We start from the raw sequence: 26,828 nt of genomic DNA on the forward strand, positions 1-26,828 counted from the left end.
CAATCTAGTTAATTCTCTAATCCGTCTTAAGGCAAACTCACTCAGATAAAAGAATCACTGGTCTTAAGAAGTTAGGAGAAGGTCGAGGAAAAGGCAGGGAGAGATCACTTACATACATCTTCACATCATCCATAACATCACCCTTCAAAGTACTGAGGATACAAGAAGTAGTGGCCTCTAGATTACGTAATTCTGTCAAGTGCTTAAAAGCAAGTGGTAATTTTCCTCTGGGCATAAAAACAAAACGCTATTGAGGCGAACTGCAGCCGAACCCGGAACTTACAATGGCAGCGATCTTCCCACTTTTTCTCAACTGCTGCACCGCAAATGAATGGAGCACATCCTCCATGGGGGTGCCGTTGACCATGACCACCCTGTCATTTTCTCTGCAAACAAAAATAAAAACGGGATGCGAAAAACTCCCATCTCTTCACAATAAATCGTTTATTTAAGAACAAATAGAAGCAGCAATCTGACCCGAAATACTTATTAAAGGGCTCAGTGTCTGATGACTCCTGAGGCTTAATCAGTTGACTGGGTCTGAGCTCCTCTGAGGGAGGAACCCAGGGGCCGCTCAGCCCACTTCTGACAGGGTCTACTGGGAACCACCTGGGGGAAGGACCCAAACCACGGGGTGCTTCCAGGAGGCACGTGACATTCTCGAGGACTGCACACAAATGGAACTTCTGCATCAGGCCCTCCACACTCAAGGTGCTAGCTGGACTTCAGGAACTCTAAAAATATCCCCCAAAATAGGTTTATATCCACTTGTGTTTAGGAGGGGAAGAAGTCAAGAGCTTGCCTCAGATTCTTCAAGAAATTTTCAGGTCACAGAACCCTAACTCTTACTTTATCTTATCCCCCGAAATCTTTAAAAAAAATTCTACTTGGGTTCCTGTAGTAAAGACTACTTACTTTGATAGGACCATCGAGACCTGAAATGCTGAGAGAACCTAAATGTTGGGGCTATCTGGCCAACTTGAGATGGTGCCCTGAGAAATTATCCTGAGGGGACTCGGGCATGCATCTTTTCAAATGGCATTATCTCTTCAGACCAGAAGGCTGGCAGTTGGAAAACTTGTACTTTCATGTAGTAAATTTTCTCAATTTCCACATCCCTCTTACAAATCAGATAATCATTAAGTCAGAGTATCCCCATTAAATTAATGAATATAAATTTAAAAATACATAAACACTGATGGGTAGGCATGGGGGGGGGCCATGCTACTTTTATATTCCATGTTCAGAAATGATCCCTAAACCCAGGAATGATAATTGTGATAATCATAACTATCTTACCACGGAAATGACTGCTCTCCTTCCTCCAAAATTTGGCTGTTGCCAAAGGTCTAGCATTGCTAAAACATAGTATGTTATAGTCTCAATTCCCATTTGAAGACTTTTCTATATATATATAAAAGTTCTCTTTTTTTCATATTTTAAAAGTGCACACCACCCAAAGCACCCTGTCTAGGGCCCGCCAGAGCGGCTGCCAGGGGCTAGGGGTCGGAGAAAGGACACTCACTGAAGGAGCCCATCGGCGGGCCCACCCGCCAGCACGTCAGAAATGACGATGGACGTTTCTCCATTTTCAAAGTGGGGGTTGTCTCTGCCTCCAGACACTGCAATTCCAAATCCTCTTTTGGAATCCTGTTCATCAGAGTTAAGAGAAAAAAAAAATCCTTCCATAAGTGGCTTTCAGGATTTATTATAAGCACCTGATAAAATAAAGGTCAAACCAACAACCAGAGACAGCTCAGGAACAGAGGGTTTACAGAAAACAAATGAGAACAAAATAAAGCATCATCATGGTGAGCTGACAGGTTTATAAAGGGAAATTTCTTATCTAAAGAAACAGCCTTGGGAAAGCTGGAAAAGACTGATAGCACAGACTGCAGTTACCATGAGAAGCTGGCTGGGGACGGGAAAGAACATCTGTCCAAATAGGGCTGTGCTGTTCTAATCACCAACCGTCCCTGCTCTCCGGTCCTGGCCTGAGCTGAGTCCGTGCTAAAACCGTGTTTTTAAAGTATACCTTGAACTTCTAAGTTAGGTGAGCCGGTGGTTTCATTTTAATGTAAGGTGAAAAAGAAGTAAACAGATTTTCAAGATAAAATAAAATCTGAAGATAAACTCAGTTTTGAGATCCTATAAGAGAGCAAAGTCTTAAACTCTTTTCTACATGCATATACGATGGAAACACAGATTAATTACATCCATGATTGGTCTAGAAATGTATAACAGGGAACTCAGATAACACATAATCCTAATTCATTTCAGTGTTTAAAAGAGCTAAGCTCCCAGTTTTCACCCAGATGATAACAGGTATGTGTGACTATAACCCTAAATCAGGGTTTGATTCTGTAAAAATCTACTCAGGGAATAAAAGAAAAAACCTTCCCCCCAAAGAAAAGTTCCCACGTGGGGCCCACGATGCCAACTGATGACGAACGACGACAACAGGCTGAGCTGTTATCTGCTAATCACATGGCTTTGAATTTGGCAGCACCATCACCTGCTACCTGCTTTTACGCAGAGGCAGCTTCATCCTTCATACCAGGCCTAAAATGTCTCTCGCCTTTGCCGATTTGGGGTCCACAACTCAAAGAGTATGTGAAATGCTGGTGGAAGGGCACAAGACAGCAAGCAGAAGATGGAGCAAGTAGAAGATGGCTAGAGTTGAAAAATGAGACCTAAAGGGGTTGGAAGCCCTGGAATGAAGAAACCGTGACTGCTGCTCAGGAGGTTTTGGCACCTGAGCACTGATCTATTTTTTTCCATCCAGCTTAACTTAAGACACATTTATCTAGGAACCAAATTTTCACTGAAGACAGGGTTTGAAGTTCACAGTTCCAAGGGTCGAAAGAAAAATCTCCCCTTGAGGAACTTATAATCCCTCTAGGAAGTGACAGACTGAAGGGAATCAGAGGAGGACTAAGACCCCTGTGGGGCCCAGGAAAATCACAGCGATGCTGACCAAGGCACCTTGATGGAACAGACTTCAGGACCCCGAGTGCAGTTCGAGTCTAGCTCAGCCACACACAAATCATGTCCAGACTCCGCACTTGCTCGTCTCGAGTGGGGCTAATACCTATCATGCTTACCTTGAACTTTGTTGTCAAAACAAAAAGGAATGGAGCTAAGATCTATTAAGCAACAATTATGTGCTAGACTCCATGTATTGGAAGCTCTTTGTGTTACCTCATTTAATCAAGAGAGGCAATACCTGTGAAATGACTTTAAAAATAAAGTAAAACATATTTCCATGTGGCATTACTTCTACTTTCAATCCCGTGGGGGGTGGGGAGGTGACTAAAATCAGATTAACTCAACACCTCTTAATATAATCAGGAGGGGGACAAGGAATACAACCCATCACTCCTGACTGCTAAACCAATGTTTCAAAATTTGGTTTGGGGCTGGCCCCGTGGCTGAGTGGTTAAGTCTGCACACTTAACCACTCAAGTTTGCATGCTCCTCTTCGGCTGCCCAGGGTTTCACTGGTTCAGATCTTGGGCTCGGACATGGCACCACTCATCAAGCCATGCTGAGGTGGAGTCCCACATGCCAAAACTAGAAGGACCTACAACTAGAATATACAACTATGTACTGGGGAGCTTTGGGGAGAAGAAAAACAAAAAAGAGGACAAAGGGTTAATCTCCATAATATATAAAGAACTCACAAAACTCAACAACAAAAAAATCAAACAACCCGATCAAAAAATGGGCAGAGGACATGAACAGACATTTCTTGAAAAAAGAAACACAGATGGCCAATAGGCATGTGAAAAGATGTTCATCATCACTGATCATCAGAGAAATGCAAATCAAAACTACACTAAGATATCACCTTACACCCGTTAGAATGGTAAAAATAACCAAAACAAAAAGTAACAAATGTTGGAGAGGTTGTGGAGAAAAATGAACCCTCATACACTGCTGGTGGGAATGCAAACTGGTGCAGCCACTATGGAAAACAGTATGGAGATTTCTGAAAAAATTAAAAATAGAAATATCCTATGACCCAGCCATCCCACTACTTGGTATCTATCCAAAGAACTTGAAGTCAGCAATTCCAAAAGTCCCATGCACCCCTATGTTCAGTGCAGCATTATTTACACTAGCCAAGACATGGAAGCATTCTAAGTGCCCATCAACTGATGACTGGATAAAGAAGATATGGTATATATATATATACAATGGAATACTACTCAGCCATAAAAAAGGATAAATCATCCCATTCACAACAACATGGATGGACCTTGAAGGACTTATGTTAAGTGACATAAGCCAGATAGAGAAAGACAACTCTGTATGATTCCACTCACATGTGGAAGTTAAACATGTAGACAAAGAGAACAGATTAGTGGCTACCAGGGGAAAGGTGGGGTGGGGAGTGGGCACAAAGGGTGAAGTGGTGCACCTACAACACGACTGACAAACAACAATGTACAACTGAAATTTCACAAGGCTGTGAATTATCATAAACTCAGTAAAAATTTTTTAAAAAAGAGGAAGATTGGCAACAGATCTTAGCTGAGGTGCTAATCTTTAAAAAAAATTAATAAAAAAAATTTAGTTTGGACTTAAAACTGACTGAAGGACTTACAAGCTACATATATGTTATAACTAAAATGACCAAAGTTGTAGGGGCCACCTAAACGTCCTTAAACAGTATGGGTTCTTTCCATTCTTCCCCTCCTTTCTCTTTTTCCATAACCTATTCTGTCTGGAGATAGGTGAATGCACTATTAATCTCTATAATTTTCCATATTATGTGACCTTAACCAAAAAAGATAGTAGCATGCAGGTCTTTGTTAATTTGGTAATTATTGCCAGCTATCACCTACGAAGCATTATCCGCTTCAAAGGGGGGAAAAAGTGTTTGGGCAAAAATAACTAAGATCCGTGATCTAGAAACTCAGGAACACAGCTGCAGCTTGTAGGAGACGCGCAGCACTCACCTTCTGCAGGGTCACGGTGTACTGCTCCCATATCAGTTCTTCCATGCCTGGGGCCTGTTTTAAAAGAAGCAAAACGAACCTGATTAAAACCACAAACGTTTCAATGCCAGAAGCAAAAATTATAATTCAAAATATCTCACTGTAAAGTCCAGCTCACGCTTTCAACACATCAACAAGAATTGCTGTTTTTTAGGAACATTATGCTATCTATTTTCAGATACACTCTCCTTTGATGAAATGGCAGTCCTGACAGGACCAGAAAATCGGCGAAATGCACAGTGAGAGATACACCCTAAAAAGAATGGAACATTAAGTGTTGAGCCCATTTATTATCAGCACTCCAAAATCCTTCCAATAGAAATCAAGATAGTTTCAAACAGATATTTTTTCATTCTTTTTTTATAACACTCTCCCCATCCCCCAGCAAAGGCAATCTCCCAGGCAAGTTTTCTGCATTTTATGTCTAAAAGAATCCACGGTCTTATCACAAACAGCGCCCCCAACTGGGTAATCTGTGGGATTCCCCTTCTCCACCAGTATATTGCTGGGTGTGCAAGACGAAAATGCCTTCATAAAAAGACCACTGGGGCTTCAGTTTCTGACAATATTCCAAAACAGATGCCTAGAAAAACCTGAAAACAGTGGATATCGTTTTTAAAATAATAGTAATGCATTAAAGTCAAACTGCCTTTGAGGAGAAATCCTTAAAGCCTGGAAACGCCAAGAAAGCTCAAAGCCAGAGAGAGAAGTGAGCGCTGAAGCAGGCATTTACACAGGAGCCTGGGAAGAGAGAGAAACTGGAGGATCCAACAGGCTGGAGATCGGATCCGAGAGGATGAATTAGGGGGAAAAACACCACCAGGCAGATGGAGACAGGAGGACGCTCGCCTGTCTCAACCTTGGCTCTGGGTAGAACAGAAATAACTAAAAATACCTCCCTAGAGAATTCCTATCAACAGACCTGTGCCACACAGGTTCGGGAGCAAAATTCATGTTATGGATATGCCCACACCCCTCAAAAACACTCACACCCAAAACAGTTCTGTGTTGGGGGCGCCACTCAGGTACACAGAGGCAAATGCAAATTCTCTCCAGAATAGGCTAAAAACAGGCTTCGAAGAATCACCCAGGTAAACATCTGAGAGACAGGAGTTCACAATTTAAACACACACACAAAACAAGTCACCACAAGTGAGAGTTAAACAAAAAAACAGGAGAATCAAAGACGAAACATGGGAAATAGTCACAGATCAAAAAAAAGTATGTACAACATGTATCATGTTTATTATAAGAAATTAAAAGGAGAAACAATGTATAATGAAAGAACAAGAGAACATCAAAAATAACCAAGCAAACTCGAAAAAAAAGCAAATAAAATTTTTAGAAATGAAGAAATGTATTTGAAATTAGATAAACAATAGATTAAATGACATACTGCGCACAGTTGAGAAAATAATTAATGAATAGGAAGACAGATGTGAAGAAAATGCCCAGAATGCAGCACAAAGAGTGAAAAACGTGGGAAAGAGAAGTGAAGAGTAAGGAAGTCTTACAAGGAGTCTTTGATTTCCTGAAGGAGGTGGTAAGAGAGGGAGGAGAGATGCGATACTGCAAAGGCTCTTCCAGAACTGCAGATGTTTCAGGTTTTTCAGTACATCACAAGCAGGGTAAATTAAAGAAACATGTTAAAATACATGGTAATCTCACTGCAAAAAAAGATACAAAGATCTTGAAAGCAATTAGACAGAAGAGATTACCTACAAAAGAACAGTTACAACGGCAGCCAACTTCTTAACAGCAGTTACAGAAGTGAAGTCAGTAGAATAATAGCTTTAAAACAACATCTGTTGATTCAGTGGGCAGAAAACACATTTAAGTAAAAACAAAAACAAAAATTGGGGCAGATTTTACCATACACTAGCAATAATAGAATTTCCAAAGGATAAATTTAACCAAGAAGGCAAACAGAGGGTCAGCCTGGTGGCATAGTGGTTAAATTCGTATGCTCTGCTTTAGCAGCCTGGGGTTTGGAGGTTCAGATCCTGGGCACAGACCTACACACTGCTCATCAAGCCATGCTGTGGCAGCACCCCACATACCAAATGAAGGAAGACTCACACAGATGTTAGCTCAGCAACAATCTTCCATAGGCAAAAAGAGGAAGATTGGCAATGGATGCTAGCTCAGGGCTAGTCTTCCTCGCCAAAAAAAAAAAAAAAATTACACTATTGGTGGTGAGCCAGATGCAGTCTATACAGAAACTGATAAATAATGTACACCAGAGCGGCCGGCCCCATTGCGGAGTGGTTACGTTCGCGTGCTCCACTTTGGCTTAGCAGCCCAGGGTTTCACTGGTTCGAATCCTGGGCGTGGACATGGCACCGCTCATCAGGCCATGCTGAGGCGGCATGCCACATGCCACAACTAGAAGGATCCACAACTAAAAATATACAGCTATGTACCAGGGGGCTTTGGAGAGAAAAAGGAAAAATAAAATCTTTAAAAAAAATGTACACCTGAAATTTCACAATGTTATAAACCTTTATAACCTAAAAAAAAAGTTTCTTCATCATGATGACTGTTTTTCCAATTAAACAGAGAGAGAAAGAGAGTTAGTTTTATATTTTCTGGTCTGCCCGTTGTTGGTGGAAGCCATGGAAATATAAATGAATACAAACCTTCCAGGGGGCAAATGACCAATATGTATCAAAATCTAAAATCTGCATATTCCTTGGTCAAGCAATTCCTGTTCTAGAAATTTATTCCACAGAAATATTTGCACAACTGCACAAAGACATAGTATAAATTTATTTACAACCACTTTTAACTTTTTAACTAGATAATCATGAAATGCCCAGCAATTGGAGATTGGTTGCACATCTAGAGATCTATACTTACATGTCTATTTGGGGAAGAAAAAAAATCAAGATACAAACCATCACTGTTTTCATTCCTATTTTCATAACTATATATATTTATATAGGTATATAGGGAAAAGACTGGAAGAATAAACGCCAAAAAATGTTAAATTTCCCCAGGAGCTGTGGTACGGCAGAGATTTTTCTATGAGCACATTTTGGAATACATTTTTATTTTAAAAATAGAAAACAGCAAACTCCCTTTTGAAAGCTTTGGATTTAAATTTTATCATTTGGCCAAGTAAATGAATTACTACAAAATTCCATTTTAAAAATGTTGTCCAAGTAGAAAGAATCTGGCTTTGAAACGGACTGTTCTTCCATAATGAGATTTTGCTGTCTTTAAGTATGCCAGTGCTGCCTGCTGGGGTAATTTAAATTAGATTTGTCAGAGAGAGGATTAATCCCCTACTGCCAATAGGACTGAACCAAATTCCTAATCAATCAGAGCTCGCCAGCTGCTGACCAACTTGACATGAAACTGATCAGACCATAAGGGGCTTCACCTTACACAGGGCTAATGGGTTATGACATAAACCATTACCGACTTAAACATAATATTAAAAGAATATGTGTTCTGTTAAACTAAGTGATAAATATAAAATCTTCATTTTAAAGGTGAGGAAATTGGACTAAAAATAAATTTTAATAGCTCCTTTGAGCATTAAAAATACACGACACCTGCGTGCTGAGCCCACAGTGCTGTGACTTTTTGCAAGTCTCAGAGGAAACCCTTCCTTACTGAGACCCTTCATTCATTCACTCATTCATTCATTCAAAAATATTTATTGAGCAACCACTATGTGGCACTTGGGGTACACTGCTGTATAAAACAGCCAAAGAAGGGGCTGGCCGGGTGGCGCAGCAGTTAAGTGCACACGTTCCACTTCTCGGCGGCCCGGGGTTCGCTGGTTTGCATCCCGGGTGCGGACATGGCACCGCTTGGCACGCCATGCTGTGGTAGGTGTCCCACATATAAAGTAGAGGAAGATGGGCAGGGATGTTAGCTCAGGGCCAGCCTTCCTCAGCAAAAAGAGAGGGATTGGCAGCAGATGTTAGCTCAGGGCTGATCTTCCTCAAAAAAAAAAAAAAAAAAATTTAAAAAATTAAAAAATAAAACAGCCAAAGCCCACGTGGAGAAACCAATCACAGTGTGCCCCAAAAGCCAATCACTGAGTATCTTCCCTGCCTCTTCTATCTGTTCTTTTTTCAGAACACAGAGCACCCCACATAATCACACACATGCCTCAGAACATCAGCTTGTGTACATCCCCTGGGACAGGCTGCCAGCCTGTAGCAGCTTAGCTGAGAGCTGATCTCATGCCTTTCAAACTGGGCTGCTGGGCTCTGGCCCCACCCAACCTGTGCTGGGCTATGCACAGATCAGAGAGCTGCTGTCAATATTCAGACTCTCTCTGGGTGAATGGCTGTGGGTAGCTGCTAAGCATTTGGGGAGCTTTATATGCAGGGCCATAGGAAGAACATACATATAACAGAGTTAAAGGTACACATATTCCACTATGCGATGAGTCCTCTTCAGGGTGTACACATAGAATTATACTATTAAAATGCAATACTGCAATGAAAACAAACAAGAGCCACACATACCACAACACAGACGCAACTCAAAACAAAATGTTGGGTGAAAAACATCCTAGAAGAATTTGCAGAGTGTGATATCATTTTTATATGATTCAAAAAGCAAACCAAGGTTTCACAGCAATGTGAATATACACTGCTGCACTGGGCACTGAAGAATGGCTGAGATGGTAAATTTTACATTATGCGTTTTTGACTACAATAGGAAAAAAAGCCAACAAAACTAATTTTTCGTTGGGGCCGGCCCCACGACCTGGTGGTTAAGTTCAGCACACCCTGCTTTGGTGACTCAGGTTTGGTTCCTGGGCACGGACCCACACCACTCAGCAGCAGCCATGCAGTGGTGGCAACCCACATACAAAACAGAGGATGACTGGCACAGGTGTTAGCTCAGGGTGAATCTTCCTCAGCAAAAAACCCCCCAAAACCAAAAAAAACTTTAAAAAACCATTTTTTTGTTTAGAGATGTTTGTATGTATTGTATGTATGTGTGTGTGTGTGTGTGTGTGTGTGTGTGTAGTAAAACTATAAAGAAAAAGCAAGGGAACGAAAAACACAAGGTTCAGGATGAAGCAGCCTGGGGATGAGGCAGAGCAGTGGGGAAGGAACTCGCGTCCGTCTTGGTGAGGGTCTCCGGGGTGTGTGATGGACTCAGGGATATGGATTTTATAATTATGCTTTACGATTCAGATACATAATTCTGTTACATGTACCAAACATTTCGTAAGCTAAAAAATGGGGGGGGGGGGGGGGGGGAATAAATGAACATCAGTGGGTACCCAATTCCCGGCCAAGGATCTTATACCAAACACCTTTTAACGCAGTACAGAGTCTGCAAAACGAAAGAGCGGAAGAAAGTGCGATCATTTCAGCTGGAGGGAGGGCAAGGCAGGGCTGGCGGCTGTAACTGGAAAGGTGCCTGATAGGCAGGTGAGGTGGAGAAGGAAGGAGGCCAGCTCTGGGGGAGCAGCAGCGCACAGAAGCCCCCTGGTCCCCTTCTCACCCAAGAGTCAACACTCCGTGCACCAGCAGGATCTGCAGCCGCCCTGCACCCCCTCTTCCTCATCACTTTCACTTTTCATGGAAGTAGTGTTGACAACAACCCCCTCGATACTATAACGGGTCATTCCTGGACCACAGGGGAAGTTCAAAGTGAGCCTGTTTTTCCGCCATAAACAAAAAACTTTGCGTTAACGATAAGGTGTTTACATGAAGAATGATGAGAAAGGGACAAAGACAAATAGTTATCTGATCTTTTAAAAAATATCCTCTAGCTGTTATAAGTTTCTTTCCCTTGAAAAATCCTGGCCGAACCGGTTAAATCCTATAGTTTACATAAGAATACAGAAGTATGATAAAAACCAAGCAGAAGGCAGATACCAAAAGTCTTCACTGTCCTGACTCCCCCAAAAGGCAACTTTTAGGCTTTTTGTCCACAAACTGCTGCTTCCCAGGGATGGAGGCCACAGCTAAAACTAAAGATGAATTGGAATCTGCCCAGAAGGGACATGCTTGGAAAAAATCCCAAGTCATAAAAGTGAACGCTCCTGTGTGTGACAGTATTACATGTGTTCAAACTAAAAGAGAAAAAAGGAACATGAGAAAAATTTTTTTCCTATAATTTAGAAACCTACATATAAGAAAAGGAATATAGGTTTCTACAGTACAAGGAAGCAAAAAGTTTTACCCCAAAACAAGAAATCCCAAACACAAACGACTTATACAAGGCAGTATATTAAAGCTACACGCAGCAAGCAAAACTGTGCGTGCACATTGCCAACACATGGAATACAGCAGCCTTTGATTCATAAATCCCATAAGAGGCTATCAGTTTCGTGCAAGTCTGCTAAAAATAAGATGAGTATTTCAAAAACCCACACTGACTAGAATCTGCATCTGACGGTTTGATACTGAAAGCTGCCAATAGCACAAGAACGGAAGAGAAAGGAGTCACTGTGAGAAGGCTTCTGCTTCCCCCCCAAGCCCCCACCCCCCACCAACTTCCCACAAAGAAAGCTTGGGAAAGAAAAGGGGGGGAGTTTGCAGAGGGACTCACACGGCCTTTCCATCTCCTCAACTTTTTAACAGCCTGGATCCACATCCTCTGCAGGACCTGAGCAGTCTTCATGGGTACTCTGGAGGGTACTCAGCCAGGCTACTGCCTACATCCCAGGCTGCTCACCCATTGCCATCACTCCACGTGGTTACGTAAGGCGGATACAATAGTGGCCCACATTCCCAGCAAATCCTGTTGTCATCTCGCAGTGGCACATCCACACAGCAGGGACGCCAAACGCTTTGAAAAGCACCGCTTGTGAGGGAAAAAGGAAAGCAGTCTGCATTTGCGCACCACTTTCACAGCTTTCTGTTCCTCCCTCTCTCCTGGGCGAGGGAACTAGAGAATTTGAGTCAATATTCCTTTTAGACATATAAAATGATTCAGTATCTAGTAGAAATTAAGAAAGCAGGACATTCTAGAACAATACTATGGAAAGGAATATTTGGAGAAGTATTTATATACACAGACCCTCCCATATACACACACAAAGAAAAAGCTGGTTGGAAATGAACTGGTAATATTTTAGGCGAACTGAATTGCTACTGTTACATAGAAACGAAAAGGCACGAAGATAAGATGTTTCACATTCTTGGAGAAGATAAGACTTGGGCAGCATAAGGCCAACTCAGGGACAGAGTCCTCACTCAGCAGAATTTTCTCTTCTCTCTAAACTTTCTGTAAATTTAGCAGATAAAAGAACAAAACAGAGCCCTGCTATCTGTTTCTTTCTTTGTCTTTACCACTTGGGGGAGAGGGGTTTGAAAAGCACATTTCTAGGTTTCTGAATATCTAGAAAAGATTGTATGGGATGCCCAGGGCTTCAGATTGGGTTTGGGATTTCAGAAGCTGGTCTGGGGAGCCCGTGATCATTCTCACTACCATAGTGTAGGTCACACCAATGGACTAGACCGAGCCATTTGCAAGTAAGGGACTACACCATCAGATCTGTTTGAGGTTGAGACGTGCAATAAGTTTGGACCACAAGATGGAGACCACGTAGGGAGCAACTTGAAGCAGAAGCAAGAATGTGAGTTTGAAAGGGAGACGATTTGGGGTGCAACTTCTGTTGTGTGACTTAGCTGTGGGGCCTTGGATAATCTGCTTCCTCCTTTATAACACAGGGAGAATACCACCTCCACCTCAGCGGCCAATGTCAGCATGAAATGAGGCCACCACTACCAAGTGCCTGCGCTGAACAGGCACTCGAAATGGTCATGTCCTTCCCTTGAACTCTACAAGAATCAGTTCTTCGTAAGTGCTGGAACAGCAAAACAAGATGGGAGGTGAATGAAAGTTTGTTTCAGACCTTACACCCAGGAGAGGAGAAAGGACAAAAGAGCCGACTGAAGGAGGAACCTTGGAGCTAAGCAGTCCGGGCCGTGCAGACTTGGGCAGGGTCCCTGCACACCAGCGGGGCTAGGGCCCGGCTCCTTGGCTCACGGGGCCCCAGGGGCAAAAAGTACAGGAATTCTGGGAGGTGTGGAGGGGCTCAAGCCAGCCCACTCCTTGACTCTGACAGTCCTTAAGAAAACATCTGGGTCTCCCTGGTGAGGAAATAAATACTTCTTGCCCCTAAATTTATGCATACTGCCCAGAAGTCACAGGTGTCCTATAATTTAAGGATTCCAGATTCTTGTACAGTGATTTCCAGAATCAGTCTCTGCCCTAATTCTTTTTCGTAATTGTGCTAAAAACCAAATAACATTAAACGTACCAACTTAATCATTTCTAAGTGTATAGTTCAGTAGTGTTAAGTACATTCACACTGTTGCACAACCAATCTTCAAGACTCTTGTCCTGCAAAATGTACACCCTGAAAATCTGCACCCATCAAACAACTCCCCATCTCTGCCTCCCCCAGCCCCTGGTAACCACTGTTGTACTTTCTGTTTCTATGCATCTGAGCGCTCTAGATACCTCACCAAAGTGGAATCACATGTGTCTATTTGGGACTGGCTATTTCACTTAGCATAATGTCCTCAAGTTTCATCCTGGTAACACGTGTCAGAATTTCCTTCCTTTTTAAGGCTGAATAATATTCCCCCGTAGGCATATACAACATTTTGTTTACCCATTCATCCTCGATGGACACCTGGGCTGCTTTCACCTCTTGGATACTGTGAATAACGCTGCTATGAACATGAGTGTGCTATTACTAGTTCTTTACTGATTCACTCAAATGTTTACCAAGTGCAATGCGCTAGGCGCTGAGGATCAAATGAAAGTCAAAACAGATACAGCACTGCCCTCAGGAAGTTTGGCAAGACCCAGCACCTGATCCAGTTGGGTGGGTGGGGAGCGGGGGCTGTTTGCACGAGCAAGGGAGGCAGAGATGAAGCCTGAAGAATGTGGAGGGGGTTGTGCAGGACCCGAGGAACAGCACAGGGCAAAGACCCTGAAAAAGAAAGGGGGAGGGGCCAGAGGGCATGGCCAGCAGAACCACCGCAGCCCGTGCCAACCAGCAGCTGTTCTGCCAGGACGTCAAAGGGACGTTTTGTGGTGGACAGCTACCTCCATGAGAAGATCTCAAGAGTTTAGCGATTTACCTCCTCAAAGATTCCTAACCTCCACAGTCACATATTCAGAAAATACTTACCGAGCAGCAACTAGACACCTAGCCCTGTAAATTGAAGACGAATGACCCTAAGTCATGACCCTAAGCAGTCACAGGCCAGTGGGAAGTGGGCCACATAAACAATTATCCGTACTCAGTGCAACTACAACAGCAGACAAATGTACAAGGTTCATGCATTCAACACATATTCCCCGATACCTACGACGTGCCAGATACCGTTTTAGATGCTGCAGGGGTACAAGCCAAAGTCCTTCCCTCACGGGGAGGATTTTAACAGAGGAAACAAACAATAAACAAGTAAACAGATATTATAATCGCAGGTAGCAATAAGTGCCATGGGCTGTGACACTGGAAAGAACTAATCCCAGGAAAATCTGAACAGCTCTCCAAGGAGAGGGAAGAGCAAATGCAAAGGCCCTGAGGTGAGAACCAAGCTTCTTATTTCATGAAAGAAAAAAGGCCGTGTGGGGCTGGAACAAGATGAGCCACAAGGTAATGGCAAGTACATACTGCGTGAAAGTGATGGCGTAAGTGGGAGTTATTCACTGGGGATGGGAGGTCTGGGGGGGGGGGGGGGGGGAGGTGTGCCCGACCACAGGAAGGCCCTCTCTGCCACTCAGAGTTCTACAGGAGCTCGTTGCTGAAGGCTGGCTGACTTGCCAGGTCGGGGAACATTGTAGGAAGATGGACCAGCATGGCAGAGCAGGAGGGATAACCTGCAAGGTGTGTTCAAGTCACTGCAAGTCCTCAGTGCGGCTGGGCAGTAAAGTGCTTAACAACACACACAGGATTCTACAATCTCAGCATGGAAACAAGTGTGGAAACAACTTAATCTGCAGCTTGGGGGTCTTAAAACCCATACCCTCCCTGGAAATAGGAGACAAAATGAGAACTGGAAAGGAAGGAAGTCATTAACAGTCAGCAGAGCTCCGCACCAGGGCTATGTATACAGTTTTTCACTGAAGGCCGACAACTCTGTGAGCAGGCCTTGACTGCCCCCATTCTACAGATAGGAAAGCTGAGGCCAGAGAGTTTACCCAGCTAACCACCACCAGACAGAGAGGTGAAGATGGTGCCCGGCTCCAGACTGAACCCCTTTTTCACAAGCAGAATGTGATGTGTGCTTTGCACACACTAAGCCCTTAGTAAGTGTTATGTGGGTAGCTGAAAGGAAGGAAAGGAAGGAGAAAGGAAAGGGGGAGGAAGAAAGTAAGAAAGACTAAAGGAGTCCAAATAGAAATCATCAAAGTTCCCAAGAGGCTCCAAACTGCAGATGTGAAACCTGTGGACATTAATAAAAGAAACCTTAACTAAATTGGAGTGGGGAAGATCTGCAGGGAGAGCTCTCACGCCCTGTCATTCATCGTCAATCACACCAAACAGGAAGAGAGGGACACCTGCATCTTCATCTTCCACAGGAAGTAAAACTACTTTACGACTGAAGGAAGATTTCTCTCTCCACCTGGCAACAGCTCAGCCAATGAGAAACACCACAGCTCAGCCAATGAGAAGCCATTTCCACCCTGAGCTGTTACTTTCTCCCAATGGACTTTCCTTTACAACAGCCCCTCCCACTCCCCCGTTTCCTCTACAAAAGCAGCTCCCCTCCCTTGTTTTCCAGATTTGCCTGTGGTTCGCTATAGCACGCACATCCCCAACTGAAATTCTTTAGGCTATTCCTGAATAAACTCATTTTGGGGGTAAAATAACAGGTGAATTTGCTTTTAAGTTGACAAACCTTAGGAGAACATCACCCCACTATAATGGGCCAATGGTTTTCTGCATCAGAATTCCTCTGATATTTTTATGTTGTGTCCACTATGTCATTCTAGAAGGCATCTCAAATCCTTGGAAAGAGAGAGTATAAATAGCCAGCCAACCTTAGGATGGGCAGGCTATGGTTTGAGCCGAGAATGGGGTTTCTGTGGTCTCCTCCTCTCCCCCCATGAAATCGGTCTTATTTTAATGGTTGTGAAGGATTTAGTCAAAATTCTACTCACTGGACATAATTCTGAGACACCCATCAAATAAATAAACAGGAACTGCTTTTTCCCAGAGAAGACAGAAAATGAGCTCCACTCTCCCTCTTCCTAAAATGAGTAATTTTTAAATTTATAAACTAAGTTCCTTGGCTTTGAGGCCCTTGCCTGTGGTCTCTTCAAAGGTAAATCCTTCCTGGTAGCAGTAAACTAGTCAGCAGAGAATTAAACAACCCCTTATGTAATTTCTGGTTTACCAATAAAAGTCTTTCATAGTTTACTCCACAGTATTTCACTTTCCAATACAATCACAATGCTATCCCCAGCTCCTGACCCTCCCTTCACAACTCAGGGAGGCGAGTGCTGACAGGCAACAATTAGACCCGTGGGCACAGTGTGCTCACAGCACACACCTCACAACAAACATAGCCAGCGTCTGACCAGAGGTAAGAAAAAAACCTAAATATAGAAGTTTAAAGATGGGTTTCTGATAGGTCATCGGAATTCATATGATTAGATTCCAGACCTACCGCTGAAGGGTACCAGAGTTACTGAGTTTTTAACCCCATCGCCTTTTATTTACCTAAGGGAAAATTTTCAGTGAACATTTAAGTAAGCAATGAGGAACTGGCGGAGGATGACAGTAAGCCTGGAGGCACGCTCTGTTGTTTTGAAAGCAGTTGTGCTGAAATATAAGGAGCAATGAGCCCAGACTCCAAGAAGACACTTCCAGCCAAGACTCTGACTCTCCAACTTACCCATGACCTTGGGCACCCAAGCAATTCCATTGCCACTTGGTACAAACAAGGATATGATCATCTATTTCACAGGGTGAAAGAAGGGAAAGTCCCGCGAAAGCATTCTCTGAAATCCAGGCCAGTAAACCTTCAAGTGGGAGGTGAGGTGGCCATAAATACCCTGAGAATGGAGGCCATACAACATGGAGGTAAGAGCTCTGTAGCCCATCACACACACCTGGGTCCAAGCTCAGCTCCCTACACATGCTCCGAGCTCTGTGACTTAGAGCAGTTCACTTGGTGAGGCTCAGTTGCCTCATCTGTAAAATGGGACTCACAATCCCCAGCCCATTATAATTGCTGAGAGAAATGAATGAGGCAATGCTGGTAAATTAATTAGCAGCAAAGTAAAGTGACCTCTCCCAAGTAAGAACTGCCTGTTTTCCTTCTCCCAGAAGAGCAGAGTAAGTATAGTAATTAAAAATGCATCATGGAACCCAAGAGAATGAAAAATATACGCCCAAACAAACACTTGTACACAAATGTTCACAGCAGCATTATCTACAAGAGCAAAACAGTGGAAACAACCCAAATGTCCATCAGTTGATAATTGGGTAAACAAAATGTGGTATGTCCATACAGTGGACTATTTATTATTCAGCCATAAAGAGGAATGAAGTACTAATACATGCTACGACATGGATGAATCTTGAAAACATTTTAACTAAAAGAAGCCAGATGTAAAAGGACAAATATTGTATGATTTAATTTTTGTAAAATGTCCGGATGAGCCAAATCCACAGAGACCAAAAGCAGATGAGTGGTTGCCTGGGGATAGGGGAATTTAGGGGTAAACGGGGAGGGACTGCTGATGGGTTTGGGGTTTCCTTTCAGGGTGATGATGACATTCTAAAATAGATAGGGTGATGGCTGTACATACAACTCTGCATAAACTAAAAACCACAGAATTGTACACTTTTATTGTATGGTATGTGAATTATATCTCAGCAAAGCTGTTTGAGAAAAAAAAAGAACGCATCTGTAGTGAGAAAGCAGGGATTACAATCCTTGCTCCGTCACTTACCTTAGGCAAGTTACTTAACTGCTCCTTGCCTCAGTTTCCCCCATCCATAAAGCTGGGGCAGTAACAAGACCCACCTCTCCAGAGTTGTGAGAATTTAATCAGACAACACACATACAGAATTCAGGGTAGTGCCTGACACAGAGGAAATGCTCCGGCATTTTCAGCTATTATCAATATACCAAAATTGTTAGACTCATTTGACAGAAAATACGACTGAAGTCAGAAAAGTAGAGTAACTTGCTCGAGGTCATACAAGTAAAAGGTGGCAGAGGACAGACTCTAACCCAGGTCAGTGTGGCTACAAAGTCTATATCCTTTGCATTGAAGAACACTGCCTCTCCCACAGTGCACCCATTGCGGCTTTCAAAAGCTACCTGGGACTGGTCCCTGGCCTTCAAACCAAAAAAATTCCACAGCTGTCGGTACTTGGGCCCCAGACTAGCAATGGATGCAATCACTCAGACAACTCAGAGCATCTTAATAAGCATGATGGTCATTTCCAAGTAGTTGGCCTGGGTTCAGTCGACCTGGCTCAGTGACTCTTCTGCAAGGAGTGGTAAGAAGAGGGTGGAGGAAGGGAATCGGGTCAGATTTTATTTCTGGCTCTTTCAGTAGCCAGTTAGGTTTAAGCTCCCTAATGGCTGCGCCTTCATGAACACATGCGCAAACCAGGGGGCCTGAAATACACCATCATTGACTGAACGTCACAGCATGCCAGACACCAGGCTAAGTGCTTTATGGCTGTTGACCATTAATCCTCCCAAAAACCCTATCCAATTCCTCCCTTTTTTACATACGAAAACCTAAGCCCTGATGATCCATGAAACAAAGAACTAATAAACCAGACTTGACTAAAATGACAAACTTCGGCTGTATGAAAGACAAAGTCAAGAGAATGAGAAGACAAACCACAGACTGGGAGAGAGTATTTGCAAAAGACACATCTTTTGATAAAGGACTGTTATTCAAAATACAGAAAGAACTCTTAAAAATCAACAATAAGAAAACTACTGAATAAAAAAACCAGGCCAAAGACCCTAACAGACACCTCACCAAAAAAGACATATAGATGGGAAATAAGCACACGAAAAGATGCTCCACATCACATCTCATCAGCTAAATGCAAATTAAAATAACAATGAGACACCACTACAGACCTATTAGATCAGCCAAAATCTGCGACAAGGACACCACTAAATGTAGGCAAGGATGTGGAGAACTCTCCCTTGCTGGTGAGAGTGCAAAATGGTACAGCTGATTTGGAAGACAGTGTGGTGGGTTCTCAAAAAACTAAACGTACTCTTAGCACACAATCCAGCAATCGCGTTCCTTGGAATCTACCCAAAGTAGGTGGAAACTTGGGTCGACAGAAAAATCTGCACACAAATGTGTATGGCAGCTTTATTCATAAATGCCAAAATTTGGACATAACGAAAATGTCCTTCAGTAGGTGAATGGATAAACTGTAGTGCATACAGATCATGGAATGTTATTTAGCGCTAGAAAGAAATGAGCCATCAGACCAGGAAAAGACAGGGAGGAAAGTTAAATGCAATACCACTAAATAAATGAAGCCAATCTGAAAAGGCTACATAGTGCATGATTCTAACTATACGACATTCTGGAAAAGACAAAACTGTGGAGACAAGAAAAAGATCAGTGGTTGCCAGGGGAACAGGGAGGAAGGGACGAAGAGGCAGAACACAGAGGATTTTTTGGGCAGTGAAAATATTCTGTATGATACTATAAAGATGGAGATATGTCATTATCCATTTGTCCAAACCCCTGGAATGTACAACACAGAGTGAACCCTAAGGTGAACTACAAACTTTGGGTGATGATGATGTGTCAGTGTAGGTTTATCAACTGCAACAAATGTGCTGCTCTGGGAGGTGATGTTGATAATGGAGGAGGCTGTGCACCTGTGGGCACAAGGAATATATGGAAAATCTCTGCACCTTCCCCTCAATTTTGCTGTGAACCTTAAACTGCTCTGAAAAAATTAGTCTTAAAAAAAATATATACATATATGACCTGAGATATTAAGGAACTTGCACACAGCCCCCCAGCTAGTAGGTGGCTGGTCATGTTCTGAATCCAGATCTGCATGAGTCCAATTTTAGTAAAATATGAGGCAAAAAAAACACATCAGCAGATAATTACATTTAAGACTTCAATGTTCATAGTTCTGGTACACTAAGCTATAAAGTATAATTATCATTTAAACAGACCATTCTTATTTGCAATTACAAAGAAGCCATTAATAAGCTGAACAGAAAGGTGCTAATTTGGCAAAACAGACACAACCCTGTCTACCCTATGATTTTAAATCTGACTAAGCCCATAACAATCAGACACAGCTTCACTTTATAAAAACAAACATACCAACAAACTACCACCCCACGATAGGTACCAAGATAAATAAAATTATAAACTGCTTTATCAAAAGGCAGGTTAGAAAACCAATTATTAGAGTGCTCAGCTAAATCCTGCCAGCAGGGTTGGCCGTGATGGAACACACAAGGTAAACTATGCCTTGAAGACCCAGGGCACCATCAGAGGATGGCTCACACAGGAAAGAGTGACACGATGCTTCCGCCACATATCAATCTTCCTGGCTAATCCCCAGAAAGCCAGTGAGCCTACACACAGAGTCCTAAGTCTCAAAGCCACGCCTTTCCTATCATAACCAGGGAAGAAATGCAGGACCTTGAAGAATCTCATCTTTAGGTACTGTATTGTCACCACCTGGGAGCTTGTCAGAAAAGCAGAATTTCAAGCCCTCCCCTGGACCTGTTGATAAGAACATGCATTTTAACAAGAGCCCGCACGTGACTGGTAGGCACATTGACACAGAGAGGCAGTGGACCAGCAGAGCTCTCCAACAGAACTTTGCACCACGATGACAATGTCCTGTGGCTGTGCTGTCCAGTATGGTAGCCCCTTAGCCACATGCGGCTACTGAGCACTTGAAATGTGGCTACTGCAACAAAGGAACTGAATATTTACATAATTTTAATTAAATTAAATTTGTAAATAGCCACATTTAGTAGACAATTTATTAACTATATTCATAGCAGTCATTTAAGCTGTTTGCAATTTCTGGCTACCGTAACTAATACTATGGCAAATGTAGTTGTATCTGAAGCACTCCCCCCATATTCTGTAGTATTTCTGAATTAAAGAGCATCAACATCTCTAAGCCTCTTCATGTGTACTGACTCTTCTTTTAAAAAAAGTTCTAGCCATTTACAGTGCTGCAGCAACATGAGTCAAATGCCATATTTTTCAAACGCCATTTTGAGGAGAAAAAAAATACTATTTATTTACAAAATACTATTTATTTACAAAAACAGTACTTGTTTTCATACTTTTAAGCATCCTTTTGGTAATCTTTTAAAAACTTCCCTGCAAGAAAAAAAGATTGTGGGGGAAAACGAAAAGACTGAACGCCTTTTGTAGACATGTCAATAACGCTTAGCAAATGACACTTTGAAAACACTAATTTAACCAGCTCTCAGTAAGAGACACAAAAACTTTAAATTAAACCATTAATGTATGGATGCGATTAAAAAACTTACAATTTAGGGCTTGTACTGCATAAGTATTTGTTGTTATATATTTATACGTATTTAAAATATCATCAACTTGATAATAGAAGGTGTCCTTGTATGGTGCATTTAGCACACGTGTCCACTGCGTCTCAGGGAATCAATGGAGAAAAACAAAGAACTCCTCGGTCTGCACAGTCGGCTCGGTCCTACTAGAACACACTCCATTAAGGGGAGGGGGCGGCAAAGACCAGAGACAAGAAGGGGAAAGGTGAGGTCTCCTGCATCTACCTCCCACACCGATGAAACGTATGAAATGTGGGAACCCGAGCCAGGCCGTTAAAAATAAGAAAAATGCAAATCAAGGAGCCTTACTAATGACTTCGACTTAATAATAAAACAGAGAAGTAGATGAAATTGAAGCAAGTTATACCAAAAGAGTTAGGCTTCTCTAATTTTTTTTCTCCTGACAAAATTGAAAGAAAGAAAAAGTTCAGATGTTCGAAACCAGCTTATTTCCAAACTTAAAAAAAGACTTCATTCTTTGATCTAGTATCTTGTGTGCCATTATTAAATAAACTGAGTTAAACTGACAGTCCATAAAAAAATGTGTAGGACACTCTCCCCTCCACACACACATTGTTTTCCTTTATTGGTGAAATGGGAAATTTCAGATACGGGTCAACATTTTTTTTTAAATTCTGAATTAAATAACGTTGAGCTTCTCTCAAAAAAAATCCATTTTTGCCTAGTAACGTAAATTTTTGGCAGAAACTGTGTGTGATCTTAAAGCATAAAAAGGTACCCATCATATTCCTTTTGTGGACTATGTTGATTATCAGGAAACCAGCAAAGGCCACGGCATAGTAACACACCTATAATCCACTAGGTGGCACAAGGACGCAGAAATAAAAAGGGAGAGACACCAGTTTCCCTTTAAATTTAAAATTTCAAAACGTAATTTAGAGGAAATTAGAAATGGACTTTAATAATGACAATAAAAGGCTGCCATTATGGCTTTTGTAAGAGGCCAGGTAAATGTGCAAATAGCAGGGGGGAAACCAAAAGTGGAAAATTACACCTTTAGTTGTTGCTCATTAACATTAAAAAAACACAAAAGCGTTATTACAATCAATCAACACCCACAGTTTCCGACCCTGCTCTGGGTGCCACGGGATCGCCGAAGGAATTTAAGCCATCCGCAAAGGAGAAGACAGCACTTTCTACTGTTCATCGTTCCCTAACTGGTATGGAAGAACAGAATTTCAAGGAGAAAGAGCTACAGGAGTTGAAGTTTCACGCAGAAGGTGGGCTCCATCGTTGGTTCCTTCAATAAACATTTATTAAGCACCTCTTTCGTGCCAGGCTCTGTACTGAGCACTAGAGATTAAATGGTGAGGCTACTAAACACGGTCCTGCCCTCCTGGAGCTCACGGCTAACGCGGTCGGCCCTAAATCAAGGGTCAGTCAGCAACTGCAGAATGAAAACTGTGACGTGCGCCACGAAGGGAAAGCACAGCAAGGTCTAGAGGAGGACTGGCCTCTCCAGGCAGACGAGGGAAGGCTCTCCCTCTTAGTGACCCTGTGGAAGCAGGGTATGCGGCCCCCTGAGGAAGGACAGGCAGGAGACCCCCACAGCTGGGGCACAGAGAGGAGGCAGATGGGGGACCCTGGTCTCAGGAAGGATCTTGGTCCCCACCTATGAGGAAAATAAGAAGAAGTCTGAGCAGGTCGATGGCACAAGTGGGTGTGTATTTTTATCTATTTAAGTCTAAATTCCTCACTTTACTGAGAAGCAGGGGAGAAATGCAAGCCTAGGTCGGCAGCCCCAGCAAGTTGTTGCATACAGGAGGCGGGAAGAAGGAAGAAAGGGAGGCCCTGAATTCCGCCTGCAGTAATGGTTTCCTCAGGGCAGCTGAGGCCAAGGGTTTAGGTACCAGTCAAGATCCCCTTCGCCTGTGAGGAAAGACCAAAGTAAAGTATCGTTTCTAAGGCAGGTTCCAAAGACACCTCTGCAGTCTGCTACTGAGGAGCGGGTAAGGAACTGGTATCAGGACACGCCTCAGAAATGTGTCCTAGGCTTTCTGAGAAACGGACGCACACACCAGGAAACGTCAAAGGACCCAGGGAAGCCGCTGGGCACCGTCAAGAGTGTTCATCTGAAGGAGAGCAACAAGCCCCCAAACCTGTCCACCGAAGAAAATTCAGGTAAGGACCTCCCCTGCATTTGCCAGATGACTCAGGCTTGTGTTTCCCCTTGGGGGTTGAGGGTGGGAGCCAGACAAGAACACAACACTCTCTCTCCAACCTTCCCAGTTTGTCAGTGGCTCAAGTCCCTGATTTATCACTAACTAGGTGTATAAACTCTAAGTTCTCTGAACATCTCGGGTGATAATACCCAGCGCACAGGGTTCTTGGGAGATGAAGCGAGAATTTTATGTGGAAGTTTTTACAAACTGTAAAGTACCACACAAAGGAAGAATGTTTCCCATATTAAATAAGCCTCACTCTAGGGGCCGGCCCAGTGGGGTAGCAGTTAAGATTGTGCACTCTGCTTCGGTGGCCCAGGGTTCACTGGTTCGGATCCCGGGCGCAGACCTACGCACTGCTCATCAAGCCGATCCCACATACAAAATAGAGGAAAGTGGGCACGGATGTTAGCTCAGGGCCAGTCTTCCTCAGCAAAAAGAGGAGGATTGGCAGCAGATGTTAGCTCAGGGCTCATCTTCCTCAAAAAAAAAAAAAGAAAAAAAGAAAAGCCCCACTCTAAAAGAGGGTAATGTGGTCTAAGTTTAACGAAAGATTTTAAAAATAGATTGCATTCAGTCATTCAACAGTTAAGTATCCACTCTGCATCAGGCTTTGAAAACAAAGGCCCATCACATAGAACCCAGGCCCTACCCTCAAAGGAAGCTTGTTTTGGTGATGCAGAAAGGCCTGAGATAGTATTGGGGACAACGCAGTTAATGCGTTTTGAGCTGGGGCATCAGTCACTGATATGTCGATTAGCCAAAGCCTTTCCAAACCCCCAGAGCCAGAGGAACGTCATTAATTCCTCTTCCGCGCTACATCTCCTCAAGGCTTTGAACCCATGATGGCGGTTTTATTCCAGCTCTGAAGTTTTCCCTGACAGGACAGAATGCATTGTTTGGAACTGAAACGGTCAACAACTTATAAACACAGCAAACAGTACCCATCCCCAAACTGGAAATGCAAGGAAATAAGAGTATCTACAATCCAGACAGAAACGTTTTATCATAGAGAGACATTTCAGTTTTATGGCCTTTCTACACCCTAAAAACAAAACGTGCGCTTCGAAGCATACTTTCCCACATCTTCTTGTACCCATGTTACTGCTCACCCTGGAGGAAGTCTATACTCCTAACTCCACAAGTGGCCCTGTTATCAGTCACCTTCCTCGACCAAAACCAGAGGCAAACCAGCCCTTTGGGGCTCAGGACCAACCCCTTCTCTCTTTTGCTTTCCTACAGCCAAGGGATCTTGGACAAGAGCATCCTCATGAAGCCAGAATCTTTCACAAGTCAGCATCCTGACATATCTATTCCCAGAAGGCAGAACAGGCCAGAAACCAAGCACACTGCCTCTAGGCGTTCTAAACCAGGGGGAGCGAGCGTGGTCTCATATGGCCATGGAGGGTGTATTTTAGACCTTGTGGGTGAGGATATTCTATAGATACTTATATAATCATTTAAAATGTAACCATTTAAAAAGGTAAGAACAAGTCTTAGCTGGTAGGCAGAAAAACAACCAGGCTGTTGGTAGTAGTTTGCCGACCCTGACTGACATGCAGGTGTCTGTTTATCAAGACATGGTCTTTACCTGCAGGGTGCTTGCCCGGGACAGAGGGATGTGCACAGGCTCCTTGACTCTCGCTTTCCTTCATCTCATTTTTCACTTCTATCCTCAACAAGCCTTAGGGCTGTCTTAGCATCCAGGCACTATTTGGGGATAATCCTGTTTTGTGTGCCTGTCTCTTCCTTTTCTCTTCTTTTTTTAATTGACAGGGGTACGTTCTTATTGGGTACATAATCCAAAAGTTAGGTCAATTCGAAGTGAACTCCGCTTGGTTTTGGTAGCAACGGAAGTTCTCTGGTTATATTTTACCTAAACTAAAATCTGACCTTGTTCACAATTTCCAATCACATAGTGCAGGGCAAGCTGGCCTGGGAACAAAATCTTGCTTCCGATAATACTCAAAGCAGATAATTAACTACATGTGTTGGTCTTATTGACACATGTGTTGGGCAAGACACTGTGTGAAGAAACGTGTTGGACGCAGAGGAGTGGAAACCTTGGTTCCTGGTCTCAAGTTGGGATGCTCACAAAAAGATGACAAGGATGTAGCACCCACAACCCAAGGCTTTAGAAGAAATTTTTTAAAGAGGGGTGTAAACACTGGAAGTCTCCATTGCCCACCGTGAAGTCCAACTTAGAATATGGTCAGAATTATAGACCCAGCACTGTCACAGCTGAGCTCAGAACCAAGCACTGACATTTCAAATGGTGTCAGCCTTATGGAAGAGATTCCGGGTCCTGGGGGAAGAAAGCCACACGGTGAGGCAGTGAAGAAGAGACAAAAGTACTCTATTAATAGAGTGCTTTGTAACCACAAGTTTTTCTTGACACTAACAACCAGTTTTGGGGAGTAAAGGGTGGGGGTGGGGGGGATAACACATCATTTTTAACCAGAGGCTGTAGACTTGAAGACAGCAGACTCTCATTTGACAAGACATAGTCTCTTAATATTTCTATAATAAAATTGAGATTTTAGTTGGTTGTCTATGTAATCTACTTCCCCATAAGGCTGTGTCTTACTCATCTTAGAATCTTCGGGGCCTCACACAGTAAAGGACACATATAGGCCACTGAAGAATAAAAACATCTCTTAAAAACATTGATATATTATTGTTGCTCATGATTCCCCGGAGTGGAAAATTTCTGTATACTTCCAATGATAATGTTTAAACTCCTAAAAATCAACAGAGGACCTTTAGCTTCTCTCCCTATTTCTCTGGCCATCTGACTCTGAAAAGCAGAGGCTGGTGGACTTGAAAGAACCTAGAGGTTTTGAATTAGTCAAATGGACCTTGGCTCAAATTCCCTCCCTGTCACACAAGCTAGGTGACACTGGGCAAGTTACTTAACGTCTCTGAGTCTCAATTTCCCTGCCTATAAAATCGGGTTTTAACACCTCACTCCACCTGGTTGGGAGTACTCGGTGAGATCTGTACCAAGGGTCTAACGCCTCGTCAACCACGGGGCTTTCTTCCCTGGGTTCTGTGGAGAAAAGAGAAGTCTTACCACAGAGCAAAAACGACCGCCTCTTACTTTGTGTCTGGGC

The 26,828-nt window shown here is 43.0% G+C and overlaps 1 protein-coding gene across 6 annotated transcripts in view; it reads right to left on the reverse strand.

The window, feature by feature from the left end:
• TJP2 (tight junction protein 2) overlaps window positions 1-26,828 on the reverse strand; it is a 111,642-nt gene that overhangs the window by 30,093 nt on the left and 54,721 nt on the right. For all 6 annotated transcript variants that reach the window (XM_046663837.1, XM_046663836.1, XM_046663834.1 and 3 more), the window contains 3 exons: window positions 4,965-5,018; window positions 1,526-1,650; window positions 284-386 (listed from right to left, as the gene is read on the reverse strand). In XM_046663837.1, coding sequence (XP_046519793.1) covers window positions 284-386; window positions 1,526-1,650; window positions 4,965-5,009 — 273 coding nt within the window. In that variant the 5' untranslated portion in view covers window positions 5,010-5,018. The remainder of the gene's footprint in view (window positions 1-283; window positions 387-1,525; window positions 1,651-4,964; window positions 5,019-26,828) is intronic.

This window comes from Equus quagga, chromosome 6 (assembly GCF_021613505.1).
Source record: "Equus quagga isolate Etosha38 chromosome 6, UCLA_HA_Equagga_1.0, whole genome shotgun sequence".
NCBI lineage: Eukaryota > Metazoa > Chordata > Mammalia > Perissodactyla > Equidae > Equus > Equus quagga.